Source organism: Zootoca vivipara, chromosome 13, assembly GCF_965207765.1.
Source record: "Zootoca vivipara chromosome 13, rZooViv2.hap1.1, whole genome shotgun sequence".
Classification (NCBI taxonomy): Eukaryota; Metazoa; Chordata; class Lepidosauria; order Squamata; family Lacertidae; genus Zootoca; species Zootoca vivipara.
In genome coordinates, this window is record NC_142596.1 from 9,870,202 (window position 1) to 9,897,946 (window position 27,745).

At 43.6% G+C, this 27,745-nt stretch overlaps 1 protein-coding gene across 2 annotated transcripts; it reads left to right on the top strand.

Moving 5' to 3' along the window:
* On the top strand, positions 1-27,542 carry SNX1 (sorting nexin 1). Of its 2 annotated transcripts, XM_035131271.3 has the most exons (15): positions 1-174; positions 6,208-6,310; positions 9,710-9,846; positions 10,388-10,454; positions 13,988-14,031; positions 15,529-15,670; positions 16,339-16,417; positions 17,805-17,880; positions 19,617-19,730; positions 20,094-20,187; positions 21,223-21,428; positions 24,853-24,996; positions 25,327-25,407; positions 26,554-26,625; positions 27,102-27,542. In XM_035131271.3, the coding sequence occupies exons 1-15, from the start codon at positions 55-57 to the stop codon at positions 27,150-27,152; spliced, it is 1,530 nt and encodes a 509-aa protein (XP_034987162.1). In that variant the 5' UTR covers positions 1-54; the 3' UTR covers positions 27,153-27,542. The 2 variants fall into 2 exon arrangements, with proteins under 2 accessions (XP_034987162.1, XP_034987163.1); XM_035131272.3 differs by lacking the exon at positions 25,327-25,407.
* The last annotated feature ends 203 nt before the right edge of the window (positions 27,543-27,745 follow it).

The following is a 27,745-nucleotide window of genomic DNA, read 5'->3' on the forward strand; positions in this document are numbered from 1 at the left end:
GCTTCCGGCGGGGCTGTGCGGGAGCCGGAAGTGGCCTCCGCGGGTGGCGGCGACATGGCGTCGGGAGGCTCCCCTGTGGACCGGCTGCCTCCGCCTTTCCCCGCGGCGGAGCCTGCGGGCGCCCCGGAGGCGGGCAGCGACTCGGACGGGGAGGACATTTTCACCGGCAGCTCCGTGAGTGGCTTCCTCAGGAGGGCGCCCCTCCCTCCCTCCCCCTGCTGGGACCCCCACCACCAAAAACCCCGTCTTGTCAGTCGTCTTCCCCTCAGCGCTGCCTTGCTTGAGAAGTTTCTGCAGACTTGGCCAAGGGCGAGGAGGTGCCACGGCGGGTCCGATGCGCCCGTGCATCGTCTCGCCCGAAGCGGAGCCTCGCTGGGTTCAGTGGGGCTTTGCTACTCCGGAAATTTTGTGTGTGTGTAGCAGAAAATATTAAAAAATAAATTGAAGGAACCGCAGAAAGAGGGAGGGGGAGGAAGTCAAGTTTTGAAATGTTAAAAAGACTAAAATTATTGAAATGTATAAAACTGAAAATCATAATATTATATATATATATATATATATATATATATATATATATATATATATATATATATGTTATGAGAAACTCTGTGTGTAGGATTGCAAACTTAACGGTAGTGCAAGCTTTCGCGGGCTACAAACTGCCCACTTCTTTAGTTTTCACGAAGTTGTCAAGCAAGGGTGTGGGTGTATCTTTCCGTGCATGCGAGGGGGAAGGTGCTGTTGGTCTGCTTGTGTTGTTTTCGTCGTGCATTTTGTGTTATGCATTTATCTTGGAGGGCGCCCTGTGACCTTCCAGTGAAAGACGGTGTACGAATTCTATAAAGAATCATGCATGTGAAGCTGGAAGGGCTAAATGGTGAATATCTTAACCATTTCCCCTCCCCCTTCCTGTATAGGCACCTGCCTTCGGAGGGTAGCCCATTTATGCAGTTTTCCTTTATTATGTTCCTTGAAGATGTGTTATGATAAACCTGGTGGCATTTAAAGTGCCACAAGGTTCTTTATTGGTTTTCCTGCAATAGAATGGGCATGGCTTCCTCTCAGAATGCTGCAGATTGATTGTAAGGATATCCTGATGGGAAATAAAATCTTGGGTTTATGTTATGAATCTGTTGCATGGTGGAGGCTTGGAAGCAGTTTAAATCTAGAACATAAAATGATCTTTCCCCCTCATTTGGATGAGCTGGAGGACCCACTGGTGTTGACTGTTTGATCTAAGTTCTAGACTTGGGTTGAGTTCAGGTCTAGGTTTCAATCCCCAGTTTTGTCTGTTGCAGCATAGCAGCAGCCTAATATGTTACCTCTCTGTAGCTACTTAATCTATCATCTTTTCTCTGTTTTGTAGCCTTTCTTTGCTAATAAGACTTCATAGGAAGCTCTCTAAATCCCATGCTGCATAAGAGCATACCGTATATTGTGTATTCTTCCTGAGATTTGCTGCTACTCCTTGTCTTAAAATGAAATTTGTTTACTTTGAGGCTTGTTTTATATTACAATTCTGCTAGAATACTAGGTCATACACTTGATTAGTCAAATTCAATTCAAACCTTTATTGTGTTAGCATACAGCCATAGCAAAATAAAACAATACAAAAATGCCAGAGACAAGCAACAAAGCATACAGTGGTACCTCGGTTTATGAACACAATTGGTTCCGGAAGTCTGTTAATAAACTGAAGCGTTCATAAACTGAAGCGAACTATCCCATTGAAAGTAATGGAAAGTGGATTAATCTGTTCCAGACGGGTCCGCGGAGTACTCAACCTGAAGCGTACTTAACCCGAAGCATGGGTGTAATTGGTTCCGGAAGTCTGTTCATAAACTGAAGCATTCATAAACTGAAGCGAACTTTCCCATTGAAAGTAATGGAAAGTGAATTAATCCGTTCCAGATGGGTCCATGGCGTTCGTAAACCGAAAATTCATAAACCAAGGTGTTCATAAACCGAGGTTCCACTGTACTTGATTAGTCTTTAAACACTCTCTGTCACTTTTGCATCTTGAGTCAGTGGTGTTTTCTACTGAACAGTTACCCTCTTCCTTAGTCTGAAAGAACTTGAATTTACTTTATGGTTAATTGCTCAAAAGGAGGATAACTTTAATCTACTGATTCACATTCTTACCGTTGCTGATAATGGCAATTTTTACCATTAAAAGGCTGTCTTACTGCATGCAAAAAACTATACCCATGTTCATCCTTTGACCAGTCCTGGGGATGTTCATCATTTGATGGAATATAATTGATGTGATGGAAAAAGTTTGGTGCAATTAAGTTTTTAGCAAAATTGTCTTATCCCGATTCCTTTTTTAGAAGATTACTGCTACCAAACTTAAGTTAATGTGAAGGGAACTTGCAAACAGGGCATAGAATTCTGCTTGAGGAGCCCCTTTTTTGCAGCCGGTGTCTTGTCTTATCTAGATGCAGCTAATTGGCTAAGAGTCATAGTTAGTCCATGTTTATTAGGTCTTATGTTTCCAGAAAGAAATGTTTCTTTTAGGTAACAGTCTGTATGTTGTTGTTGTTTAGTCGTTTAGTCGTGTCCGACTCTTCGTGACCCCATGGACCATAGCACGCCAGGCACTCCTGTCTTGCACTGCCTCCCGCAGTTTGGTCAAACTCATGTTCGTAGCTTCGAGAACACTGTCCAACCACCTTGTCCTCTGACGTCCCCTTCTCCTAGTGCCCTCAATCTTTCCCAACATCAGGGTCTTTTCCAAGGATTCTTCTCTTCTCATGAGGTGGCCAAAGTATTGGAGCCTCAGCTTCACGATCTGTCCTTCCAGGGAGCACTCAGGGCTGATTTCCTTAAGAATGGATAGGTTTGATCTTCTTGCAGTCCATGGGACTCTCAAGAGTCTCCTCCAGCACCATAATTCAAAAGCATCAATTCTTCGGCGATCAGCCTTCTTTATGGTCCAGCTCTCACTTCCATACATCACTACTGGGAAAACCATAGCTTTAACTATACGGACCTTTGTCGGCAAGGTGATGTCTCTGCTTTTTAAGATGCTGTCTAGGTTTGTCATTGCTTTTCTCCCAAGAAGCAGGCGTCTTTTAATTTCGTGACTGCTGTCACCATCTGCAGTGATCAAGGAGCCCAAGAAGGTAAAATCTCTCACTGCCTCCATTTCTTCCCCTTCTATTTGCCAGGAGGTGATGGGACCAGTGGCCATGATCTTGGTTTTTTTGATGTTGAGCTTCAGACCATATTTTGCGCTCTCCTCTTTCACCCTCATTAAAAGGTTCTTTAATTCCTCCTCGCTTTCTGCCATCAAGGTTGTGTCATCTGCATATCTGAGGTTGTTGATATTTCTTCCGGCAATCTTAATTCCGGCTTGGGATTCATCTAGTCCAGCCTTTCGCATGATGAATTCTGCATATAAGTTAAATAAGCAGGGAGACAATATACAACCTTGTCGTACTCCTTTCCCAATTTTGAACCACTCAGTTGTTCCATATCCAGTTCTAACTGTAGCTTCTTGTCCCACATAGAGATTTCTCAGGAGACAGATGAGGTGATCAGGCACTCCCATTTCTTTAAGAACTTGCCATAGTTTGCTGTGGTCGACACAGTCAAAGGCTTTTGCATAGTCAATGAAGCAGAAGTAGACGTTTTTCTGGAACTCTCTAGCTTTCTCCATAATCCAGCGCATGTTTGCTATTTGGTCTCTGGTTCCTCTGCCCTTTCGAAATCCAGCTTGCACTTCTGGGAGTTCTCGGTCCACATACTGCCTAAGCCTGCCTTGTAGAATTTTAAGCATAACCTTGCTAGCGTGTGAAATGAGCGCAATTGTGCGGTAGTTGGAGCATTCTTTGGCACTGCCCTTCTTTGGAATTGGGATGTAGACTGATCTTCTCCAATCCTCTGGCCATTGCTGAGTTTTCCAAACTTGCTGGCATATTGGGTGTAGCACCTTAACAGCATCATCTTTTAAAATTTTAAATAGTTCAGCTGGAATATCATCACTTCCACTGGCCTTGTTATTAGCAGTGCTTTCTAAGGCCCATTTGACTTCACTCTCCAAGATGTCTGGCTCAAGGTCAGCAACCACACTACCTGGGGTGTACGAAACCTCCATGTCTTTCTGGTATAATTCCTCTGTGTATTCTTGCCACCTCTTCTTGATGTCTTCTGCTTCTGTTAGGTCCTTACCACTTTTGTCCTTGATTATGGTAATCTTTGTACGAAATGTTCCTTTCATATCTCCAATTTTCTTGAACAGATCTCTGGTTTTCCCCATTCTATTGTTTTCCTCTATTTCTTTGCATTGCTCATTTAAGAAGACCCTCTTGTCTCTCCTTGCTGTTTTTTGGAAATCTGCATTCAGTTTCCTGTATCTTTCCCTATCTCCCTTGCATTTTGCTTGCCTCCTCTCCTCCGCTATTTGTAAGGCCTCGTTGGACAGCCATTTTGCTTTCTTGCATTTCCTTTTCCTTGGGATGGTTTTCGTTGCTGCCTCCTGTATAATGTTACGAGCCTCCATCCATAGTTCTTCAGGCACTCTGTCCACCAAATCTAAATCCTTAAACCTGTTCCTCACTTCCACTGTGTATTCTTACTGGCCCAGTGGTTTTTCCTACTTTCTTCAGTTTAAGCTGGAATTTTGCTATAAGAAGCTGATGATCTGAGTTACAGTCAGCTCCAGGTCTTGTTTTTGCTGATTGTATAGAGCTTCTCCATCTTTGGCTGCAGAGAATATAATCAATCTGATTTCGATGCTGCCCATTTGGTGATATCCATGTGTAGAGTCGTCTCTTGTGTTGTTGGAAGAGAGTGTTTGTGATGACCAGCTTGTTCTCTTGACAGAACTCTATTAGCCTTTGCCCTGCTTCATTTTGAACTCCAAGGCCAAACTTGCCAGTTGTTCCTTTTATCTCTTGATTCCCTACTGTCTGTATGTGATAAACTGCAAAACCTAAAATAATGAATGGCTTTGAGATACTTACATAAAAGGAGCTGAACTTGAAATTCAGATTCCTGGTAGGGGGTGAGGAAGAACTCTGTGGCACCAATTGCCTGGAAAGAATCAGTAAGCATGATGCCGGAAGTTCCTCAATCTCTGTAGAAATCATGCAAAACTTGCAAAACTTCACCAAAAAGACTAGAACTGGCAGAAAGGCTAACTTTACTCTGCTCAGTATTGGTAAACAGCGTTTCCATGTGCTGCTCTGGTTTGCCAGAAGCAGCTTTGTCATGCTGGCCACAGGACCTGGAAGCTGTACGCCGGCTCCCTCGGCCAATAGCGCGAGATGAGCGCCACAACCCCATAGTCGGTCACGACTGGACCTAATGGTCAGGGGTCTCTTTACCTTTACCTTACCATATTTCTAGCTCTTACTGCTACAGAAATGCAGAAGAATGGGCTAAGGCTCACAACACTGTATTTTGGGGAACAATACAGCCTTATTTAACTATAGAGCCACATGTTGCCATGAGCTGTGTCTTTTCATACAGAATAAAAGGGTGCAGAAACTTGCAGCCTCAAACTTCCAATCAAGTTCCTGCAACTTAAAACTTCAGGGAGCGCATGCAACGGAAGAACTTCTTCTGAAGCTGTATGGCTCTGGCAGAGCTGCAGGGGGGTGAAGCCTTCCAAGGATTTGTTTGTCGTCAGCAAGCCTTGCTCCTGCAGCTCATTGCTCTGGCAACAAAGAGTCTGACTTCTAGCCTCAGCCATGGTGCCTCTTGGGTCTGTGACCCCGTTCATGCTGCTATTTTATTTATTTATTTTGGAATTAGCAACTCAGCCTTGCAAACAGTGTAAGTGCTGTCTCCAGATACCAGAGTATTGTGTCTTCAGAAAGCTGTTGGGAAACAGTGGACCTTTATAAGCCAGCGCTACAATGGCAGAATAGTGTAAAATGCACCAATGAATGCATTATTAATTCTGCCCCAAATAAACTTTTTTGACTTTTATTCTTCATAGCTGCTGAGAAGAAACATACTTAATATACTGAAATGGGAAGGGTTTTTTTTATAAAAAATAATAATAATAATAAGGGTTTGAAAAACATTGGGTTTGCAAAATAAATGTACATTTGGTAAAGTTGGCAGAGTTTTGTGAAACCCATGGCATCCATGTGGCTGAAGGCATGCAATATATTTTTTCAGGCTTCTGTGGGCATATACTTCAATAACAGATTTAACTTTGTAACATGTATAATAATTGTTGTCTGTTCTTCTTAGAGCAAGCCAATGTCACCTAAGAAAGAGTCGCCTGCACCAGTAAGAACTACCTCCACAGAAAATGGTGTTCAGGAGGAACAGGATGATCAGGACCTATTCGCAGGTATGTCTTCTTACCAGGTGTGATGGTGCAAGTTCTTAAGAAGGCATGCACTGCTGTGGATTCTCCAGTTGCACAGGAGAAGAGGTGCTTTGTGTTAAGGTGTTATGTTAGAGTTGCGAGAAATAAACACCTTAACTTTGCAAGCAAGACTGTCTGCTGATATTCTTCTGCTAAAACCCATGTAGCAGTTACAGCAGTCTTTTGCTGTTAACCCTTTTGCAGAAATTGGGTTTTAGATCTCTCCTATAGAAAATCTCTGGACACGAGCTCAGAAGTTGTGCTGTAGTGGCAAAGAGTGAGCTACAGATCAAGAAATCTCTAGTTTGAATTTTGCTTTTACCACAAGCTCAAGTAGGTGATCTCAGCCTCTGTGTCCCCATCTGCAACATGGGGTGGGGGGTTGGGAGTAAGACTTACAGCATAACACATGGGAACATTTGTACGACCATTTATATGAATGCTAAGTTGATAATATTAGGTGGTGATAATATTAGACACCTTGAGCCAGACATCTTGGAGAGTGAAGTCAAATGGGCCTTAGAAAGCATTGCTAATAACAAGGCCAGTGGAAGTGATGATATTTCAGCTGAACTGTTTAAAATTTTAAAAGATGATGCTGTTAAGGTGCTACACCCAATATGCCAGCAAGTTTGGAAAACTCAGCAATGGCCAGAGGATTGGAGAAGATCAGTCTACATCCCAATTCCAAAGAAGGGCAGTGCCAAAGAATGCTGCAACTACCGCACAATTGCGCTCATTTCACACGCTAGCAAGGTTATGCTTAAAATTCTACAAGGCAGGCTTAGGCAGTATGTGGACCGAGAACTCCCAGAAGTGCAAGCTGGATTTCGAAAGGGCAGAGGAACCAGAGACCAAATAGCAAACATGCGCTGGATTATGGAGAAAGCTAGAGAGTTCCAGAAAAACGTCTACTTCTGCTTCATTGACTATGCAAAAGCCTTTGACTGTGTCGACCACAGCAAACTATGGCAAGTTCTTAAAGAAATGGGAGTGCCTGATCACCTCATCTGTCTCCTGAGAAATCTCTATGTGGGACAAGAAGCTACAGTTAGAACTGGATATGGAACAACTGATTGGTTCAAAATTGGGAAAGGAGTACGACAAGGTTGTATATTGTCTCCCTGCTTATTTAACTTATATGCAGAATTCATCATGCGAAAGGCTGGACTAGATGAATCCCAAGCCGGAATTAAGATTGCTGGAAGAAATATCAACAACCTCAGATATGCAGATGACACAACCTTGATGGCAGAAAGCGAGGAGGAATTAAAGAACCTTTTAATGAGGGTGAAAGAGGAGAGCGCAAAATATGGTCTGAAGCTCAACATCAAAAAAACCAAGATCATGGCCACTGGTCCCATCACCTCCTGGCAAATAGAAGGGGAAGAAATGGAGGCAGTGAGAGATTTTACTTTCTTGGGCTCCTTGATCACTGCAGATGGTGACAGCAGTCACGAAATTAAAAGACGCCTGCTTCTTGGGAGAAAAGCAATGACAAACCTAGACAGCATCTTAAAAAGCAGAGACATCACCTTGCCGACAAAGGTCCGTATAGTTAAAGCTATGGTTTTCCCAGTAGTGATGTATGGAAGTGAGAGTTGGACCATAAAGAAGGCTGATCGCCGAAGAATTGATGCTTTTGAATTATGGTGCTGGAGGAGACTCTTGAGAGTCCCATGGACTGCAAGAAGATCAAACCTATCCATTCTTAAGGAAATCAGCCCTGAGTGCTCCCTGGAAGGACAGATCGTGAAGCTGAGGCTCCAATACTTTGGCCACCTCATGAGAAGAGAAGAATCCTTGGAAAAGACCCTGATGTTGGGAAAGATTGAGGGCACTAGGAGAAGGGGACGACAGAGGACAAGATGGTTGGACAGTGTTCTCGAAGCTACGAACATGAGTTTGACCAAACTGCGGGAGGCAGTGCAAGACAGGAGTGCCTGGCGTGCTCTGGTCCATGGGGTCACGAAGAGTCGGACACGACTAAACAACTAAACAACAACAACAATATTAGACACGTAAATCTGAGCCAAGGAGGATCATTGTAGATTTAAACCAGGCTATGTGGGTTAAACCACAGAGCCTAGGGCTTGCTGATCAGAAGGTCGGTGGTTCGAATCTCTGCAACGGGGTGAGCTCCCGCTGCTCCGTCCCTGCTCCTGCCAACCTAGCAGTTTGAAAGCCCGCAGTGCAAGTAGATAAATACCTCTGGCGGGAAGGTAAATGGTGGTTCCGTGTGCTGCTCTGGTTCGCTACATGACCCGGAAACTGTACGCCGGCTCCCTCGGCCAGTAAAGCAAGATGAGCGCCGCAACCCCAGAGTCGTCCACAACTGGACCTAACGGTCAGGGGTCCCCTTTACCTTTGCCTTAGAGTATTTAACTAGCTGAAAGCTAGTTGGAACAAATGTATGGTATTTCTAATTCTGGTAATTCTACATGTTCAAATTAGGACAATTTTGTGATAATTGCATGTTCTCCAAGGAGTGCTTATGCCCAGGCTAGTTAGCTGCTCTGTGTTTAGGTTAATTAAAGGAAGTGAAATTAGCAGGCCCTCAAGTCTTCATACTAAACTATACTTGAAACATGAAAGCTCCCAAACAGGAAACCCAAACACTTCATCTGTCGTACGTGTGCTTAGATATGTTCCTAGGTCCAGACCACAATTTACACATGTTCCTCTTCTTTTTAAACTGACAACTGGCCATTTGTTTTCAAATCGTTTGGGAACTGATAGGACCTGTTTGCTAACAAAATGAAGTTTATTCTTGTTTTGGTATTTTGAAAAAGTATATAAAATAAGTTTGGAGAAGAAAACAAAGTTTATACATAACCTAAATGACAGCTTTCAGGTGGCTTCTCAGTGCAGTCCTGACATCTACTGCTGAAGGCTGCATACTTCTGGATGACTCTTGTTTGGACCTGCAGGAGGGAAGATTGCTGTTGCGCTCAGGTTTTGCTTGCAGTCTTCCTTGGGCCATCTGGGTAGCCACTGTGAGAACAGAATACTGAACTAAATGGACCACTGGCCTGATCCAGGGGGCTATTATGTTCTTATGGTATGCAGTATGACTTAGGCTATTATTTCACCATAAATCTATCCAGAAAGAGCAGGAATTGGTGTTGTGGCCTAGTACAAAGAAGGAGTGCAGCAGCATTATAGTTGCATATTTATATTCCTTGATCAGATTTTAATGCCAAAGATTACAGCGAATCTCTAACTTGAAAGCCTGCCATACAGGCTGGAATTGGGGAGGATAATGTCTAGTAGCTCTTCCTGATACAGTTCTTGTGGCCTAGAAAAACTCAACATATTTCTTGATTTTTTATAAGCCATTCCGGTTCTCTGCCCCCAGTTATAAATCTTATCCTCTTTCAGATGCCACTGTAGAGTTGTCTCTTGATAGCACACAAAACAACCAGAAGAAAGAGATGGCTACTGTGATCAGCTCTGTCCCTTCTTTAGAGAAAACAGCAAATTTGCCTTCTAAGCCACAGTCAAAAACCTATGAGGAGGTATGTATTTCTGTGATTGGCTAGTCATATAGTCAGTTATATATTGTATATCAACCTGGGAAGGGTGAATCTTGGTGACTATTGTGAATAGCCTGCTACAACCCTAAGCTAATTTCATACCCACATCTAACAGGTAATATTTAAAATACATATATCCTGCCTTGCAACTTTAAAGCTTACAGCATTTACTATTTTGTTAATTATATATAAATAATATTTTGGGGGGGAACCCTATTGAACCTCACAAAAAGAAAAAAAAACTTACAAAAAGGAATTTTAGGAGATAATTTTTAAGGAAACAGATTCTATAGAAATGCTTTTGGAGAGGATACTTCAGAGCTGTGGTACTATGTTAGAAATTATGTTTTTATGTATTGAACATGAATGAGCTCTACATGCTGTAGCCTTCAGTCTACCCCCTAACTCTTTTAATATTCACACAATATTTAATATACACACAAATGTGAATATTATTTTGTGCCTGATACAGGTCCTGACAGAACTCCCTGGGTTAACTGACTTGAATGTACTTCTCTTACAGTTGGAAGAAGAGGAACAGGAAGACAAATTTGAACTTTCAGTGGAAGTGAGTGATCCTGAGAAAATTGGTGAGTCACTATGAAATGGAAATACTTGACATAATTGAAGGGGAAAGCTGCATGGGTATGTGTATTGCCTTCCGGACTGAGGCAAGGCTGGTAATAAAGTTCTGCTTTCGCTGGTGGAGCTCAGAACTGCACTGATTGAACTGTCAACCCCCATCACTTACTGTTATGGATCAGCTTCAATACTTTGCTCTTGCTTCCTGTGTAGAACGGCAGTGCAAGAATCTGCAAAAGCTTCTTGTTTCTGAAGTTTTTCCTGTTGCCAAAAATGTGATAGAATAGTACTGTCAAGGGAAAAACTGCATAAATTACTGTGTTAACTTCCCACTCCCCTTCTGTGCCATTGTAGGTGATAGTTGGCTAGTAACAGCATAAATCACCTGGGGTTTTTTTTTTCTTCAAATAATTTTTATTAGTTTTACAACAAGAAAGAAAAACAGCAAAAGCAAACAACACAATAAAACACAATAACATAACAATAAAAAGAAAACACAAAAATCCAAATACACAATCCTTTTTCCTTTAACATTGTATATGGGGACTTCCTCGAGTTCCCTCGATCTGCGGTTCATTTCTCTCTTATCTTTAGCAATTTCCAATGCATTTTTTTAATAAAAATTCCTTACCATTTCAAATCTCACATACCTCTATTTACTTCCTAATTCCCAAATCCACAGCTTCTCTACACTTCTAAATCTAATCTCAATATACAAGTTTAGCATATTTTTTAAAATAAATTTTAAAATCTTTCCACTCTTCTTCTGTCGCTTCTTCTCCCCGGTCGCGAATTCTCCCGGTCATCTCTGCCATTTCCATATACTCCATCATCTTCATTTGCCAATCATCCACTGTTGGTAGTTCATGGGACTTCCAGTTCTTGGCCAATAATACTCTTGCCGCCGTTGTGGCATACATAAAGAAATTAACATTTTTCTTGGGAATCTCTTTCCCGACTATACCCAATAGAAAGGATTCTGGTTTCTTAGTGAATGGATCACCTGGGTTTCTTAACTTGTATATGTTCAAGTGTAATAAGGCTGTACAGTAGATGCCCATTCTGAAGCTGGATGGTCTCATATTTTGTGTTCTTGACCAGAAGCTTAAGGCTATTGTGTTCTGTTACTGCAGGTGCTGAAGTTACTGCTTTGAGCATGTTTTCCAAGCAACAGATAATCCTTTTAAATTACATTTTGTGCCTGTTGAATAATAATAGCCTGAATATTTAGATTTTAATCTGATTCCAGAGGCTTTTGACTGATGCACAGCTCTATAGAGGGGTGAAGCAGCAGTATAGCAGTTCGTTCAGTGTCATCCCTCTCACTCCTGAATTTCTGTGGTGCTCTTTAAACTGCTCAACATTTTTAAAAAGCCTTGTGCTTTAAAAAGCAACTTGGGCCCTGAATACAAGACCTTGCCTAAAACAATACCTGCATTTCAGCTACTCTTGTGTCCCAATTCCCAAAAATGCTACTTAAATGAGAGGCAGCAGTTTGTTTGTTGGGAGCTGGTGTACAGGAACCTTGAAATTCAAATGTACACATGGAAGGTGTGCCGGCTGACACCTTCCTTGCAGCTGTTGGCTGAATGTACACGACCGTTCTCCTAAGTCCTGACCTAATACAACCAGCTTCCAATTTGCAGGCATTCAAAGCATGTGCACCGTTTTCACCTAGCAACAGCAAGAATTGACTTTTTGGAGAGGAATATTTCAAGACTGGCTGAGATGCAGCTATTTTGCATAGATAATTTGTCATGTATCTTTTACTGCAGCTGCACAGATCCTGCAGATTTTATTACGGGAAAGGATTCTGCAAAAAGAATTTTGTATCTATTCATGCTACTTGCTTTTAGACTTTCAGTGTTCTAAAAAGCAAGCCGTGTGCAGTGAAGGGATTCTTCGGCCAGCATCCTGCGTGTGTTCTTTTTTTATAAAAAAAATTGCCTTCAGTGCCATAACAGCCACTTAATTGTTCAGCCTGGGGCAGATGTGCAGAGCTCTCCCAGATCCTAGCAGTATAACAAGTCACTAATTATTATGTTAGACTCATCTTTGTAGGAAGTAGAGACAGTACTTGGCACTACTGAGGAGCCACTATTGTGCAAGCTTCAACTATTGTACATCTTGTAGCTTGCATGGTTGGATAGCTGAAGGAGACCTCCTGGATCATCTTGAATCACCTCCATACATGGGGGATGACTAGCAAGATAGGAAAGTGGGAAAGTGGGGCTTATTTATTCAGTGAAATGGGAAATGTTCAGAATGTTTCATCCTTGACTGGTTAACTGTTTTCTTCTTCACTTGCTTGCCAGAACTAACACTCTGTTTTAGTAAACTTTATTTACAGTATTACAAACTACCATGCTTTTCTGAAATCTTCATTGCAACCTTGTTTCTAGAGTCTTCTATGGTTCACTGTTTTCCCCCCCTCCACAACAAAATCAGCTGATGCACATACAGTATTATTATTCCAGCAGTAGCCTATTGAATTCCAAATGTTTTTGATATAGGAAACATGAGATGCAGCCCAGAATTCTGCATGCCTTTGTTACAACATCACATGGCTCAGCTTGTGATTCACTCTGCTGCCCGGGAACTTCTTGGCCAGAGCTATTGCTTAACTATCTCACTTTTAAATTGATTCATTGTTTAGTGCATATAACTTTTCACTTGCTGCCATTTTAGCTTCACATCCCTTTTTCTATACAGTCATACCATACGTTCACTGCAGGTTGCGTACATCATGGGTTACAAACTCGCCGAACCCGGAAGTGCTGGGACGGGTTACTTCTGGGTTCGGCGATTCACGCATGCGCAGACCTGCCAAATGACGTCATGCGTAGAAGTGCCGGATCCCATGGTGAGCATGTGCAGATTTGGTGCTTCAGGTTCCGTACTGCTCTGGATGCGAACGGGGCTCCGGAACTGTACTTGCTAGTTTGGTAAATTTACGTTCAGCTTCAGATAAATTGCATCACCTTGCTAGGCTGAAATGCAGTTTCCCAGCCATTATGGAAGCGTGAGTTGTTGCAGGTAATGTAGAATTCAATATTGGAGGATTGTCTTCCTGACAGTTTTCTAAAAAGCAAAATCCTAGGGTTTGACCCAGTAGAACAGCATAAGCCATTTGGGAGCTAAGCAGGACTTCTGCTTACAGCTTTTTCAAACCTCCCCCCCCCCCAAAAAAAACCCCACCAACCCTGATTCTTAATTTCTCAAGGTCACTTCATGCCTTGAAATGGTGTGGAGTTCAGTATGCTTCAAATGTGCTTTGAACACTTGTAAACACCACGATTGCACTAAGAACCTTGCATAAGGTACATAGGCTAATCCACAGCCATGTGATAAGATCAAAGCTAGTTTGCAATACGTGACATGACCCTCAAACAATCAGCAGAGATTCTTCAGCTATCCTGGGCAGCAGCCTCCATTAATCAGTTTACCAAGAGCCCACTAGGAGGAGGCATCCCCACAGCTTCAGTATGGCAGTGTGCTAGAGACAACTGAATTTTTCCTTCCTTTCTCCTCCTTCCCATAGGAGATGGTATGAATGCCTATGTGGCCTACAAAGTGTCGACACAGGTATGTCTTACTCCCTTTCTTGGTAGCACCAAGTCCAATTAATGCAAAGTTCCTTTCAGTTGGCTTTCTGCTTAAATTGCTTTTCCATTGGTATTGCACTGCAAACCTTGGGTAGTCAATGCACTTTTCAATTGACTGATTACACACAAGTTTCTTGGGGTAGCACACTCAGCCATTTCCCTTCCTACCCTTCCTGTATTGATTGCTGCTGGCCTTACAGGGAAGAAGCAGAGGAGTCAGACTCCTGTGGCTTCCAGAGAGTACATTCTGAAGGAAAATACTGAAAACACAGTAAGATGCAGCAAAACGTTCAGAGGAAAGGCCTTCTCCCCCCACCCCCAGACACACACATCAAAACATGATATTTGTTGTTGTTGTTGTTGTTGTTTAGTCGTTTAGTCGTGTCCGACTCTTCGTGACCCCATGGACCATAGCACGCCAGGCACTCCTGTCTACATGATATAGAAAAACTGAACTTCTTAATAAAAAAAAATTTTTTTTGCATGATTGAAAACTATTTTAATAGCGATGTGCAAGTTCTTACACGAGTCTCTTCTTCAACATGACAACATTCCAGTTAATGGCTAAGAAATAGAACGTGAAGACCTAGTTACACCAGTAGACTGGTCAACTTTTGCTTTGCTCAGCTGAGGCCAACTTAAATTTCTGGAGCTGAGAGTTAAAGGGCTTTTTAATGCTCGCATGGTTCTGAGTAAATCTCAGTAAGAGGGAAGCTCCTAACAGAAAGCTTTTCTTAATATTTTTCATGAATATCTTGAAGCGTCTGCTCTGGAATCTTTAGTCACATGCCCATCTCATTTACTCAGTTTAGTTGATCAGTTTAAAGGCAAGGAGTTGGTGAGTTAAATCCGCTCATCCATTTGCAGCCCAGCCACAGTGCTGGTGGTTTCTGTTTCCAACCTGTGTTTCTCCTGTTCCTGCAAATGAGTAAAAATATATCGGGCAGGATCCAAAGTTTCATGGGAGTCTTTGATTCTGAACATAACTTCTTCATGCTGCATGGCAAACCATTTTTACAAGTTTTCTGTGGTGGAGGACAGTTTGATATGGCATATTCAAAGGGAAGCAACGTGGCATAAACCAAGTCACAGCCTTGTTTCAGTAGAATTATTGTATCCTTTGGAGGGCAGCAGCTTCATATATATAGTTAATAATGTGAACTGTTCATTACCTTTACTATATGTAGTGCCTTTCATATTCTAGCGGTACAATCCTAAGTATGTTTTACTCAGAGTTCAGTCCTCTTGTCTTCAAAGCGGTTTACTCCCAGGTAAGCAGTCAAAGGACTGCAGCATGTAAAATTCATGCTTGCCAGCGTTGTGTGTGGTGGCAGCGCAGCAGTGGCAAAGAATGGTTTATTTTTATAGCTTCAAGAATTCTGCAAGCAAAGCATCTCTATGCACATGCATGTGTTTGTAAAATATAACTTGATCCAGGATGCTCCATGTTAACATGGTGTCATTGTGTCCTCCTCAGACCACTTTGCCAATGTTCAGGAATAAGCAGTTCTCTGTGAAGAGGAGATTCAGCGACTTCCTGGGCTTGTATGAGAAGCTATCAGAGAAGCACACACAAAATGGATTCATCGTCCCCCCACCTCCTGAGAAGAGTTTGATAGGTGAGGTTGGTCAGTCACTCTTCCAGCAACATCTCTGCAGACCTCTGCTCTCTGCTTTCAATTCATCATTGTAATTGAGGTGCCCTTGATACTGTGATCTTAACCTTTCCAAGGTTATTAACACTTAAAACATACCAGTGGCCTTTTAAAAGCATGACACTGTGCAACAAGAAAGCATCATCAGCCCACCTTGTCCTTGTGCGTGTAATTGTTGGTTGCTCTTTGTTTGGCAGAGAGCAATAAACACATAAGGCATACCCAACTTCCTTCCTAATACAGTATTGCATCTCTGGTACTGGTGAAGTTTCACTGCCAGCTTCCGCCTGCAGTTCTCTACTACTCCATGTGCCTCTCTCAGCCTCTTGTAGCACTTCTGCCTTTGGGCTCTACACAGAATGTTGTGGCTTTCTATAGAGAGCAATGCCCTTCTGGACTCACAAGTGTTCATGTGACCTGTGCTGTTGTCATAATGCCTTTCTGGCTCTTTGACTTGCTCTGCACTGTTGGAGTCAGTTGCGCACAGTGCTTGCAGAGTGGAGAGCCGTTTTCTTCACATGGGTGCTCAGGTGCTGCACCGAGGACATGCTTGTCCTGTTAAAGCCACAGCGAGAGGAAGCTGAAGGTGCAGCACAGGTACAGCTGACCATATCGCTTCATTCTTGTTCTAGGAATGACCAAAGTAAAAGTTGGGAAAGAAGATTCTTCCTCCACAGAATTCCTAGAAAAACGTCGAGCTGCCTTAGAAAGGTAATCACTCCGTGCACGTAACTGTCTGCCGTAGTTGACCCTTGTCAAAGGCCACGGTAAGCTGTTCACTTGGCCTACTCTGCTATGTAAAGCTGTTTACTGAGGAAAAACTGCCATGTATGGAGTCAGTTCATTGGTCCCTCTAGTATTCTCTGAATGGCAGCAGCTCTCCCAATCCCCAAGCAGAGATCGCTCTGGCCTTCCTAGCCATATGCCTAGGTGGGGGTGATGGAAGTTGCCATCCAAAATATCTGGAGGGCATCAGATTGGGGAAGACAGTCATAGAGCTTTAACCTTTCTCCTTTGTGTTGTCAGAGGAGCAAATATTGAAAACTTTGGAAGAAATGCCTGAAATAATTCATAATACAAAACGCAGCTTCCTTTTCGTTCTTGACTTCTGAGAACAAATCCTCTGACTTCAGCCTAATAAAGAAAGCACCTCCTTTGCTTTCAAGCTGACTTTAACAAAGCATGCTTTTTCTTAAAATTCCTCAGGGTCATCATCCTGTGAATTTCCATCAGTTACAGAACATTCTCTGTAACCATACCTTTTAAAACAAACAAACAAACAAACCTCTTCTAGCATGATCCTACTAGCTGAAGTTAAATTCTGATAAAAAAACAGGGGCTGGCGAAGATCATTAAAATCAAAAGCAGGTTCAGGTATCTCTCATTGGGTGGGGAAGTGAGAGAGGAAGCAGGCACCGTTCCAGTTCTTGTTCTGCTTTGTTACACTTTTGCTTTCAGTGATGCAGACTGCAAAAGGGTCACCTTCCTTTAAGACATCACATGTTTTGCTCTGTTACCTTTCTTTATCTAGGAGTGTGCCTCTCAAATGAGTTGGAGAGCAAACCTGCTAGCCAGCAGTTTTGCCAAGGCTGCACCCCATAGTCTTTCCCTGAATAAGTTACCTCTCTTGATGCTGGCTGGGGGTGGAGATGGCTAGAGCTTGGCTTCTGAAATTCACTTCCAAAATGTCACCCTTGCACATCTTGCCTGATGCTGAGCTTTCACCAGCACTGCTGCTCCCCCAGTCTCCTATCTCCCCCGCCAAGAGCAGTCACGCAGCTCAACTCCATCACCTGATTCTAAGCCCAGAATCCTGCTGCTTGCCGTCTAAAGAGCCGTTTTCAAGCTGAAACAGGCATCTTGCCCATCATGCCAACCTAAACATCCCTCTCATTCAAGTCTCCTTCTCCATTAACAGCTGCCACCACACATTCCACACCCTCCTCCCTTGTTTGTGAATCGGGGCAAAATGCAAATTCCACACATTCCAACTGTCCTGAATGTTGTGATGTCAATGTGCACCCCCACACACACACCTTTTTGAAAATAAGAAATGCCAAATGAAGGGAGCCTGGCCTCATACTTTCCTCTCCCACAGGTATCTTCAAAGAACGGTCAACCATCCAACCATGCTGCAGGACCCAGATGTCAGGGAATTCTTGGAAAAAGATGAGGTTGGTTTGCTGCCCTACCTGAGTGCACAACACTTGTCTGCAAAGTGTTTCTGCACTTGGGGCCTGGTTTATTTATCTAACATTTGGTAAAACTCTTGAGGAATTCATTTTGTAGATGTTCTCGATCGGAACGAACTTGTACTCTCGGACACATTGGTGAGCTGCAGAGGAGGTAGAAAGGCACAAACCTCTTGTCCAGCTTCTCTCAAAACAGAGAAACCACTTGCTTGTTCTCCCTCTAGTCAGCTGCTCTTGGGCCACTTGGTCTTGCCCCAATTTGGTGAGCCACATGTGACACCTGATACAGATTGACTGCGACTTACTCCATGCCACTTCAGGCTGTTCTTCCTGGAGTGATGGCATAGGGATTGCTAGATGTGTATAACACTGAGGGGAGGTTGTTTTTTTTAATCATCTTGTGCTCCAGCCCTAAGCTCTTGAGGTCCCTTACTTATGCAAGCCTTGTGCTTCTTTTCTGTCGATATTCTTTGGGTGGTATTCAGCAAAGCTTTACTTGGAGTAGAGCCATTGAAATGAATGGAGCTAGCTTAGTTATCTTTCTGCTTTTGCAGTTGTGTGGGGCTAATATTAGACACGTCCATGCATAGCATGGCCACAGCTTCTTCTCTTTGTTGCTGTCTGTAGTTGTAACCAACTTCTCAACAAGTAGGCCTAGTTTTAACTCTCTGGTTTCGTGCTGAGGTATCACGGCTTGTTTCTGCTTTCCTTGCTCACTGGTTCCGGTGTGAAATGAGGCTTTCCAGTCAATGTGTGGTTTTGTGGTGAATCCTCACGACAAAGTTGCCTAGTTGTATCTTGTTCTCCTTTTTTAAAAAAGGAAAGAAAGCAAGTTCTAGTCACTATACACAGTTCACAAATCATAAATAAGTAACCATATGTTCAGGGAACACTTGGAATGTGTTCTAGGAATGGAGCTGTAACAATATCCCTCCATTGCTGCCAAGTCATGGGTTTGGAGACACTAGAGATGTATTCCTAGCAGCTCCAGAAGCATGATTTATAATTAGGTCTACTGGTTTTACTTGTTTCCCAAAGCTTCTGGGTCACTTGGGGTTTACCTATATACCTGAAGGAGCGTCTCCACCCCATCATTCAGCCTGGACACTGAGTTCCAGCTCCGAGGGCCTTCTGGAGGTTCCTTCAATGCAAGAAGTGAAGTTACAGGAAACCAGGCAGAGGGCCTTCTCAGTAGTGGCACCCACCCTATGGAACACCCTCCCAGAGGATATCAAACAGATAAACAAATATACCACTTTCCATAGACATCGGAAGGCAGCCCTGTATTGGGAAGCTTTTAATGTCTGGTGTATTTTGTGTTCTTTTATACTCTGTTAGAAGCCGCCCAGAGTGGCTGGGTCAACCCAGTCAGATGGATGGGGTACAAGTAATTACTATTATTATCATTGTTACTGGGTTGCATAGGTAGGAAGCAGTTTCTATATGGGAAGAAACACCATTCACAATTGATGAGCATCGGAGCTCCTTTTCTATTTTTCAAGAGGCTTTTCCTAATACAGAATACAGGCTGATGCTTCCATTTTCTGAACTGTATAAAACTCGGGGATATTTTCTGCCAAACATTGCTGCCTGCCTCTGTTTGGAATATCTCTGGTACCCATTTATACTTCATGCTTCTTTCATGGCCTCTTAATATAAGACTTCAAGTAGCTCAGTTTGTCAGTGCTGTAGATTATCAGGCTTTACTCTCCCTACAGTTGCCACGAGCAGTTGGCACTCAGACCCTGAGTGGAGCTGGACTTCTGAAGATGTTCAACAGAGCTACTGATGCCGTTAACAAAATGACCATCAAGATGAATGAGTCAGATGTCGTAAGTTTTTAACAGCTGTATGTTTGACATATATGTATTTCTTTGAGGAGTAAAATAAAAAAATTCCTTCAGTAGCACCTTAAAGACCAACTAAGTTTTTATTTTGGTATGAGCTTTCGTGTGCATGCACACTTCTTCAGATTCTTTGAGGAGTGTTTGTGGAAGTGAATACCTATCTCAGGGGTTGTCAACATGGCGGCTTCCAGATGTTGGCGGACCACAACTTGCACCATCCCCAAGTATTCCATGCTAACTGGGGAGTTTAACAGCATCCGGAGGGCACCACACCGATGTTTCCAGGCCTAGCTGGATATCCCATTGACTTCCCTTAAAATGAGACCTTGGTCGTTTTACCTCTTTCAGTGGTTTGAAGAGAAACTTCAGGAGGTAGAATGTGAGGAGCAGCGCCTGCGGAAGCTACATGCGGTTGTAGAACTGCTAGTTAATCACAGGAAAGGTAATGTTGCAATTCGCTGCCATGGACTGGTTGGGCGCAGGTGGGAAGTGGAGGAACCAGTTGGGGAACCACCAAGCAGAGAAGGCTCAAAGCCCGGGCAGTGGTGGTGGGACAATGATGAGTGGTCACAGGCAAGAGGACTGAGAAGAGGTAACAGGACATGGTGAGCTGAGAGGCTGTGGCAGAGAGCAGTCCAGAATCAGAGGCAGAAGCTGAAGAAGGGGAGGAGGGAGGCCAGGAGGCAGAGATGATTCAGGCTCATGAAGAGTCACAGGTGTCTCCCCCTCCTGCTGCAACAAGCTTCCCCCGGTTTCCTAGAACCAGAAGAGGCAGGGAAAGGGCAGAGGAGAGGTTGGATTCACACAGGCGCAGTCTCCGATTGCTTGGGGAAAACCCTGGAGAGGAGGGCACTTAGGCAGCTGTGGGGAGGTGGGGGGCTTTCAATCTCTGCAACTGATCCATAGGGAAAGACATACCAGGGATGAGCTGCTGTGCTCATGAGGCCTGATGCTCCGCCAAGTTTGTGCAGATCATGTTTTTGCTAATAAAGAGTTAACTCCAGCTTGCACAGTGTGATTACTGTGGGCTCGCTCCTGGCACCTGCTTTGTGAAGCTGAAAAACTATGCAAGACTTCTATAGATCTCTGTGCAGCATCTTGATCGTGCTGCAAATCAGGGCTGGGCAACCTTTTTCAACCCAAACATGCACATTTCATTCTGGGCAACCTTCCAGGGGCTGCATGGCAGTGATAGGTAATAGCTACTGAAGGCAAAGAGCTTCCAGGGGCATGGGAGGCTGCCACATGGCAAATAGCAACATGCAATTATTGGCATAACATGTGGCAAACTGTAATACAGGTCCTTACTTTCTGTAGCACCTTCAGTCGCCAGCTGCAGCAAACCCCAAAATACCAAACAGTGAGGTGCAAGCCAGTGGATTGTGTGACCAATTGCTGCATTTCCAAGGGTGATCTTTGGCTGGCTTAGTTTCTCACGTTTCCTGCTGCACGTAATGCTTTCTGTTCCACCCACCAGAACTGTCACTGAATACGGGTCAGTTTGCCAAGAGTTTAGCCATGCTGGGGAGTTCAGAGGACAACACCGCCATGTCCCGGGCACTCTCCCAGCTGGCTGAGGTGGAAGAGAAGATTGAACAGCTGCACCAAGAACAGGCCAACAGTGACTTCTTCCTCCTGGCTGAGCTCCTGAGTGACTACATTCGCCTTCTTTCTGTTGTGAGGGTGAGAATGCCTTGACAAGAAGCTTAAATGTGTTGATGTGTAACGCCTATGTTCCTAGTCATGGGCTTGAGAGCCGCAGGCCTGCTGCATTCAGAATGCTTTCAGGCCTGGCCCCAGTATCTTGAGATACAAACAATAAGTCTGTGCTCTGAATAAACCCAGGTGTGTCGCTGTACACAAGTTAGAACTAGGTAGAGGGCCTTCTCGGTAGCGGCACCTGCCCTGTGGAACGCCCTCCCATCAGAGGTCAAAGAAATAAACAACTATCTTTTTTTAATAATTTTTATTGGTTTTTATACAAACAAGACAAACCAAACATACTGTGTAGACTCTGTCCCTTCATTTTCCCTCCACCCACAAGTCCACTTCTGCCACCAGTAGTACCCGTGGGCGTTGAGAATCAAAGGGGTCCATTATAAGCTGGGTTTGGCCTCCCCCCTCCCTCCTCCCCCCTCATCCCCTCCCTGCCACTGAACGGACAGGGATGGAGGAGCTCTGAGGATTGGTTTCCCCCCAGCTATTTCTTCAACATAGCAGATTAACAATACAACAACAACAAAAAGAAGAAGAAGAAGAAAAGAAAAATTATAAATTCCCAATTCTTATTTTCTTGACATTGTAATTGTGACTTCCTCGATTCTCTTCCTCCTGGTTTACCTAACTTCTCTAATTCATTATGGCGGGTTTTCTATTCTATTTCAAAATCTTATTCTTATAATATTAACTTAATCCTCCTCCTCCTTCTTCGTGCTGTCCTCCCACGGGCCCCCTCCTGCCACAAGAGGAACCCGTGGGGCCCAGCACTTCAAAGGATCCATTTTTGTGTCTGGGTTTCCTTCCACCCCCTCCCCTCCCCCCAGAGCACCCCCTGCCACTGGGTGCCTCCGAGCAAAGAGAGGAAAACGGGCAGCTCTCTACCCAAACACCTATCTAAACACAAACATATTAATATTAATCTAAAAATTCTTCCCTCAACCATTCTTCTAACTCCCTCCAGAAAACTCAATTTTTATATACTATCACATCTCTAATCAAAATCTTAACCTTAAACTTTAAAACACTCTCCTTCCCCTCTCCCGATGTCTTTTCCCCCAATTGGATCAGCATTTCCTTTAACAAGCCAAGATTTCAGAAACCGTTGTTCAGGAACCAAAAAACCTTTTAACTAAAATTCTCACCCCACACCAGTTCTTTCCCACTTCCCGCTCCAGGCCCTTGTTCCCCCCTCCCCCTGCCCTTCCCATCCCTCAGTGACACAACTCCACGTTTCAGTCCCTTCAAGCTCCTCATTTCCATTGATCTTCATTTCACTTTGCTTCTCATTATCGTCCTGTTCTTCCTTTTCAATTCCTTGTTTTGCCTCATCCAAAAGATATTTTTTGTGGTCCAGATCACCTTCAGAATTATCATCAAATTGTTGCTCCTCATACACAGTCTCAGAATCAAAATTGTCCTCTAAGTCCTGATCTTGAACCTCAATCTCCATTGATGGTGAATTAGGATGTTGCCGTTCCTTATAGATATCCTCCCATATTTGTAGATAGTTCAGCACAGCCTCCTGGAAGGCTTGAGAATACTTTGTTTTCATAGTTCTCTTAACCACAAGCAGACAGGAGATAGGGGACAAAGGGTGCTGGAAAATTCCTTCCTGTTACACGGTCGGCTCCATCTTGGCTAATCTTCTCCTTTGTCTTTAACTCCATCACAAATCAAGTCCTAATTCCAATTAGAATACTTCTGCCTCATCTTCAAACGAATTTTACCATCCACAGCAGTATAATAGATTTTCTTAATCTTTTAACAGCTTGACAGCTTTTGACAGCTGTCAAAACACTTTCCCCTTATTAATGCTGTACCTCAAGGGGTGCCGGCCTCGGGGGCTGAGAAGGGTTGGAAAAGTCTTTCTTTCTCTCGGGTCCACAATCCGAAAACTTTTTCCCTTTCGGCTTGAGAATATTTAATGCACCTCCCAATTAGCCATTAGGAAGAGATCGACTTCCGTTTTTTTGGAATCTCCCCCTATTTTCCAGATTAATATTTTTAAAGTCCAAATGGAGATTCACTTACTTTGTAGAGATCTTTTATTTTCTTGGAAGAATCCGCCGCTTGCCGGGTAAGGACTCGGAGCTTCGCTTCTAGGAGGTAAGTTGGAACCCAAAATGGCTCCCGCGACTCCACTCCGCTGGCTCTCGATCGCTCTACTGAGCTCTCGGGCAGCGGAGGAATCGCGCATGGAGCAGCCGCTGGGTGCGTGAGTCACCGGGACACTCTTCCCGATGTTTTTATGGGGAGTCCGCTCGCTCTGCGGACTTCCCCCCCCCTCCGCGAGGCCAGGGACTTCGGAGCACGAAGTCCCTGCGTCCTTCTTCACCAGCGCGACGGACCGGAATCCAGAAATAAACAATTATCTGACTTTTAGAAGACATTTGAAGGCAGCCCTGTTTAGGGAAGTTTTTAATGTTTGATTCTATTTTTAATATTATGTTGGGAGCCACCCAGAGTGGCTGGGGAAACCCAGCCAAATGGGTGGGGTATAAATAATAATAAATTATTATTGTTATTATCAATTATTTAATGATCTGCTTTTGCAGTGCTACTGTTCTTGACTAGGCTGTTCAGCTAGCTAATATCAGACAAGGGCATTTTAAATTGTCTCTAGCCATTCCCATGATCCCTTCATTCAGATTCCAGAATAGCAATGAGTCTGTGGGTAATCAAAACAACAACTCTCTGCTATTCTGGCATTGATGAGTGTGGAACACCCAGGTCTCATCCTGCTGCTCCACTGTCCACAACATGTGTTGGAGGTGGAGGGGTGTGCCAATTTTTATTTTTGTTTTTCAAATTTATAACACAACAGCGCCAAATTAAAACTAATTTAATACATTTTTTTCAAAAACTGGCTTCCCATTCTCTCAGATATTTCCATTATTTCCCCTTTTAAATGCTGCTTATTTTCCAGATTTATCTCTAACTAACATCCTTTTTTAGCGAATTTCTCAACCATCAGCTGTCCCATTACCGACTCCTGCATATAGATAAAACAAAATTATATCAAATAAAAACAAGTGAGGTTATAGTAATTTAAATCTTTCATTTTTCTTTCTAAGTTTTGTGTAACTGCATTTTCTTATCCCTGAAAGTTACTGTCCTCTGCCTGCTTGCACAGTCATTCCCACAGAAACTCTTCTTTTCCATCTTAATTCATATGCAAACTCAATTCTCTCCTTTTCAACGTGTTTTTGTTTGAGTTACCAGCCTCCCAAGGCTATTTCTTCCATTCCACTGAAGATGCAGCCATTGTGTTGGAAGCATATCATGCGCTGGAGGGTCTTTTGATGCTCTGATTTAACCCATTGTTGTGTGTGGTGTTGCCTGGTGGAGGAGAGACTCGTTCTGAAGGTGTGCCCTTCCCTGCCAACAGGGTGCCTTTGACCAGCGGATGAAGACATGGCAGCGCTGGCAGGATGCCCAGATCATGCTGCAGAAGAAACGAGAAACAGAGGCTCGGCTGCTGTGGGCCAACAAACCCGACAAGCTTCAGCAAGCCAAAGAGGAGATCTCAGAGGTGAGAGGGACACCCAAACCTGACAGGTCTCCTCTCTCCATCCCTCTTTGTGTGTGTCTCCCTATCCTAATAAGCGCCGAGGAACTCAGAAGGGTTATATGACCCAAATCTTCCTCTGTAAGCAAGGAGAGATGGCATGGTTCTTTCTGAGATGAGCCCCTCCAGTTACTGGCGGAAACCCAATGGTTTTAACAAAAGCCTTATCTTTATATATCTGCTTACATGTCTGTTCTAGGGTGTTAAAATGTGTAGTGGCAGGTTGTGTGTAAGGAAGATGTACACACACACACTTCTGCATCATGACAATCTGTCCTTTTCACATTTCTGCAGTGGGAATCTCGTGTGACGCAATATGAGCGAGACTTTGAACGAATATCTGCAGTTCTCCGGAAGGAGGTGTTGCGGTTTGAGGTATAGAACTTGCATTAAGTGCATTGGAACTCCTTTAATTTGACACTTTAACACGGCGCTGGCAGTCCAGGGGGACCTGGTTTCCTGCCACTCTGAACTGGGATATTGCTGGGTTGGAGAAGTTGAGAAGTCTCATGACTAGGTTTGACTTTGATTCTGCTTTCGTTGCCCTTAATTTGATAAACTTTGTCCTAAAGCAGATAAACAGTAGTTGGTAGGTAGGTAGCCGTGTTGGTCTGACATAGTCGAAACAAAATGAAATAATTCCTTCCAGTAGCACCTTAGAGACCAACTAAGTTTGTCATTGGTATGAGCTTTCGTGTGCATGCACACTTCTTCAGAAGTTGGTAGTCTCTGTGTCAAGGAAAGCATAAAGATTTGGATATGACTGAACGCTTTAACATGGAGGTTTCAGCTTCCATTGCAAAGCAGCTCCAATAAATGCTGGTCAGTCTTCCTGTGATAGCTTGTGAGACTGGACTGCAGGTATCTAGGTGGCTTCAGAATCTAGCGTGAAACTAGTGTGGGCAAAACTGTACAACAGGAGTGGGCAGCAGCTAGAAACTGTTGTTGGATCTTTTGGTGATTCTGCAGTAGATGAGCCAAGGTTTCTGGTTTAAGTTTAGCAGGAGCAACAGCAAAAAGCCTTTTCTAGATTGGGCTGCTTTAAAAGAACAGCACTGCTTTGGGGAGAAGCTGGTATAGATGCTGCAGTGTAAGTTCTGAGCTTCAGTACTAGTACTAAAAACCAATTCCTCTGCAGGCACCCTGCTAGTTCTAAGTACATATCTGCCTCCTTAACTAATTGCTATTGTGCACCTGTCTTTGGTGCAAGGTTCTGGTTAGAAATAAGGTAGATCTGCAAACCTTATGTCTGCCTGTTCCTGCTGCTCAAAGCAGATGTCACTGTTCTGTTACAGTAAGATAATTTATGTGGCATCTTGGGGGTTGATTGGTTTTGTGGCATCAATAGGCAAAGCTTGTTTTGTTTGTTTAATTGGGCATGCAGCTGTCTACAAAGCAGGATGCCTTCAGTATCAAGCCAAAAGACTTGCTACAACCTCCTCTTGGGAGGGTTAAGTTAAGTCTTGGGAGGGTTAAGTCTTCATTATTATTATTATTATCTTTTACATCCTTTGTCTACAGAAAGAGAAAACGAAAGATTTCAAAACTCATGTGACCAAATACCTGGAGACGCTGTTACATTCGCAGAAGCAGGTGAGGGAGCAATCAGCCATGTACTTGCAACTTTTATCATTTGCCGGCTATTTATCCCAGGAGACATGTTGCAGAACAAACACTCATCTGTCTCGTTAGAGTTGCCCTGCTGGGTCAGACCAGAGTCCAGCTTTTGCTCCTATCCAGTGCATAATGCTAGTGGGGTCCCATATGAGAACGAAATCCAAAGGACCACAAAGTATAGCTGCCCTGTGGCCCTTCAACAGAGACTCTCTCCAGTGCATTACACAAGGCAGAGCACAGCTGTATCTTCTTGCCTAAAGAAAGATGTCCCAGCAGTTTGAAGGCCATGTTGGTTACCCACTTTAAAAAAACCAAGGAAGGGAACAAAGCCCTTCAGTGGCCAAAGTCCTTGATGGGTGGTAAAGGGAGGGGGAGCTACCAGATACTTTTAGATGAGCAGCTTGTGTTTCCCTTGCTGACATTTTTTTTCCTTTTTCTTGTCTCCTATGCAGTTTGTGAAGTACTGGGATGCATTCCTACCGGAGGCAAAGGCCATCTCCTAACCAGTCCAAGCAAATTCATGCAACCGGGACTGTTTCTGCCTTTACTACATTATACCTCTTGGCCTTTCAGATGGATCCTGCAGAGCTGATAGACTCCACAAGCAACGCAGCAGTTTCCCCAGCTAGTAACTCTTCTTCTAACTGTATATTTTTTCATTTAGGTTCAGATATATATATATACACACACACAAACACACACACACAAACATATATATTTTCCTATTGAAGAGACTAGTCCCCTGCTTAACAAGCCAAGACCCGCTGTAGGGAGCGGAGAATGGGCAGGGGTTATTGTGTATTTTTTGGACTTTGATGTTGGGCCCAGGAATGCTTCCTGTGACTCCTGTGGTGCCATGACGACTATGTAATAAAACTTAAAATCAGGGCTAATCTGTTTCTTATTTCTGCATTGTGGTAGCTCCTGGCAAGGAGGTGCAATAGAACAAATGTTACTATCGACTGAATAGCTGTGTTCTGAGGAAAGTAATCATCTGCCAGAATCTGCCTGTCGCTTGGTGCCACAAGCAAACCCCTGCCATTCTGCAGCAGGAGCTGGCAGAAGCCTTTAAATGGATCGTGCTTTGTTGATGGTG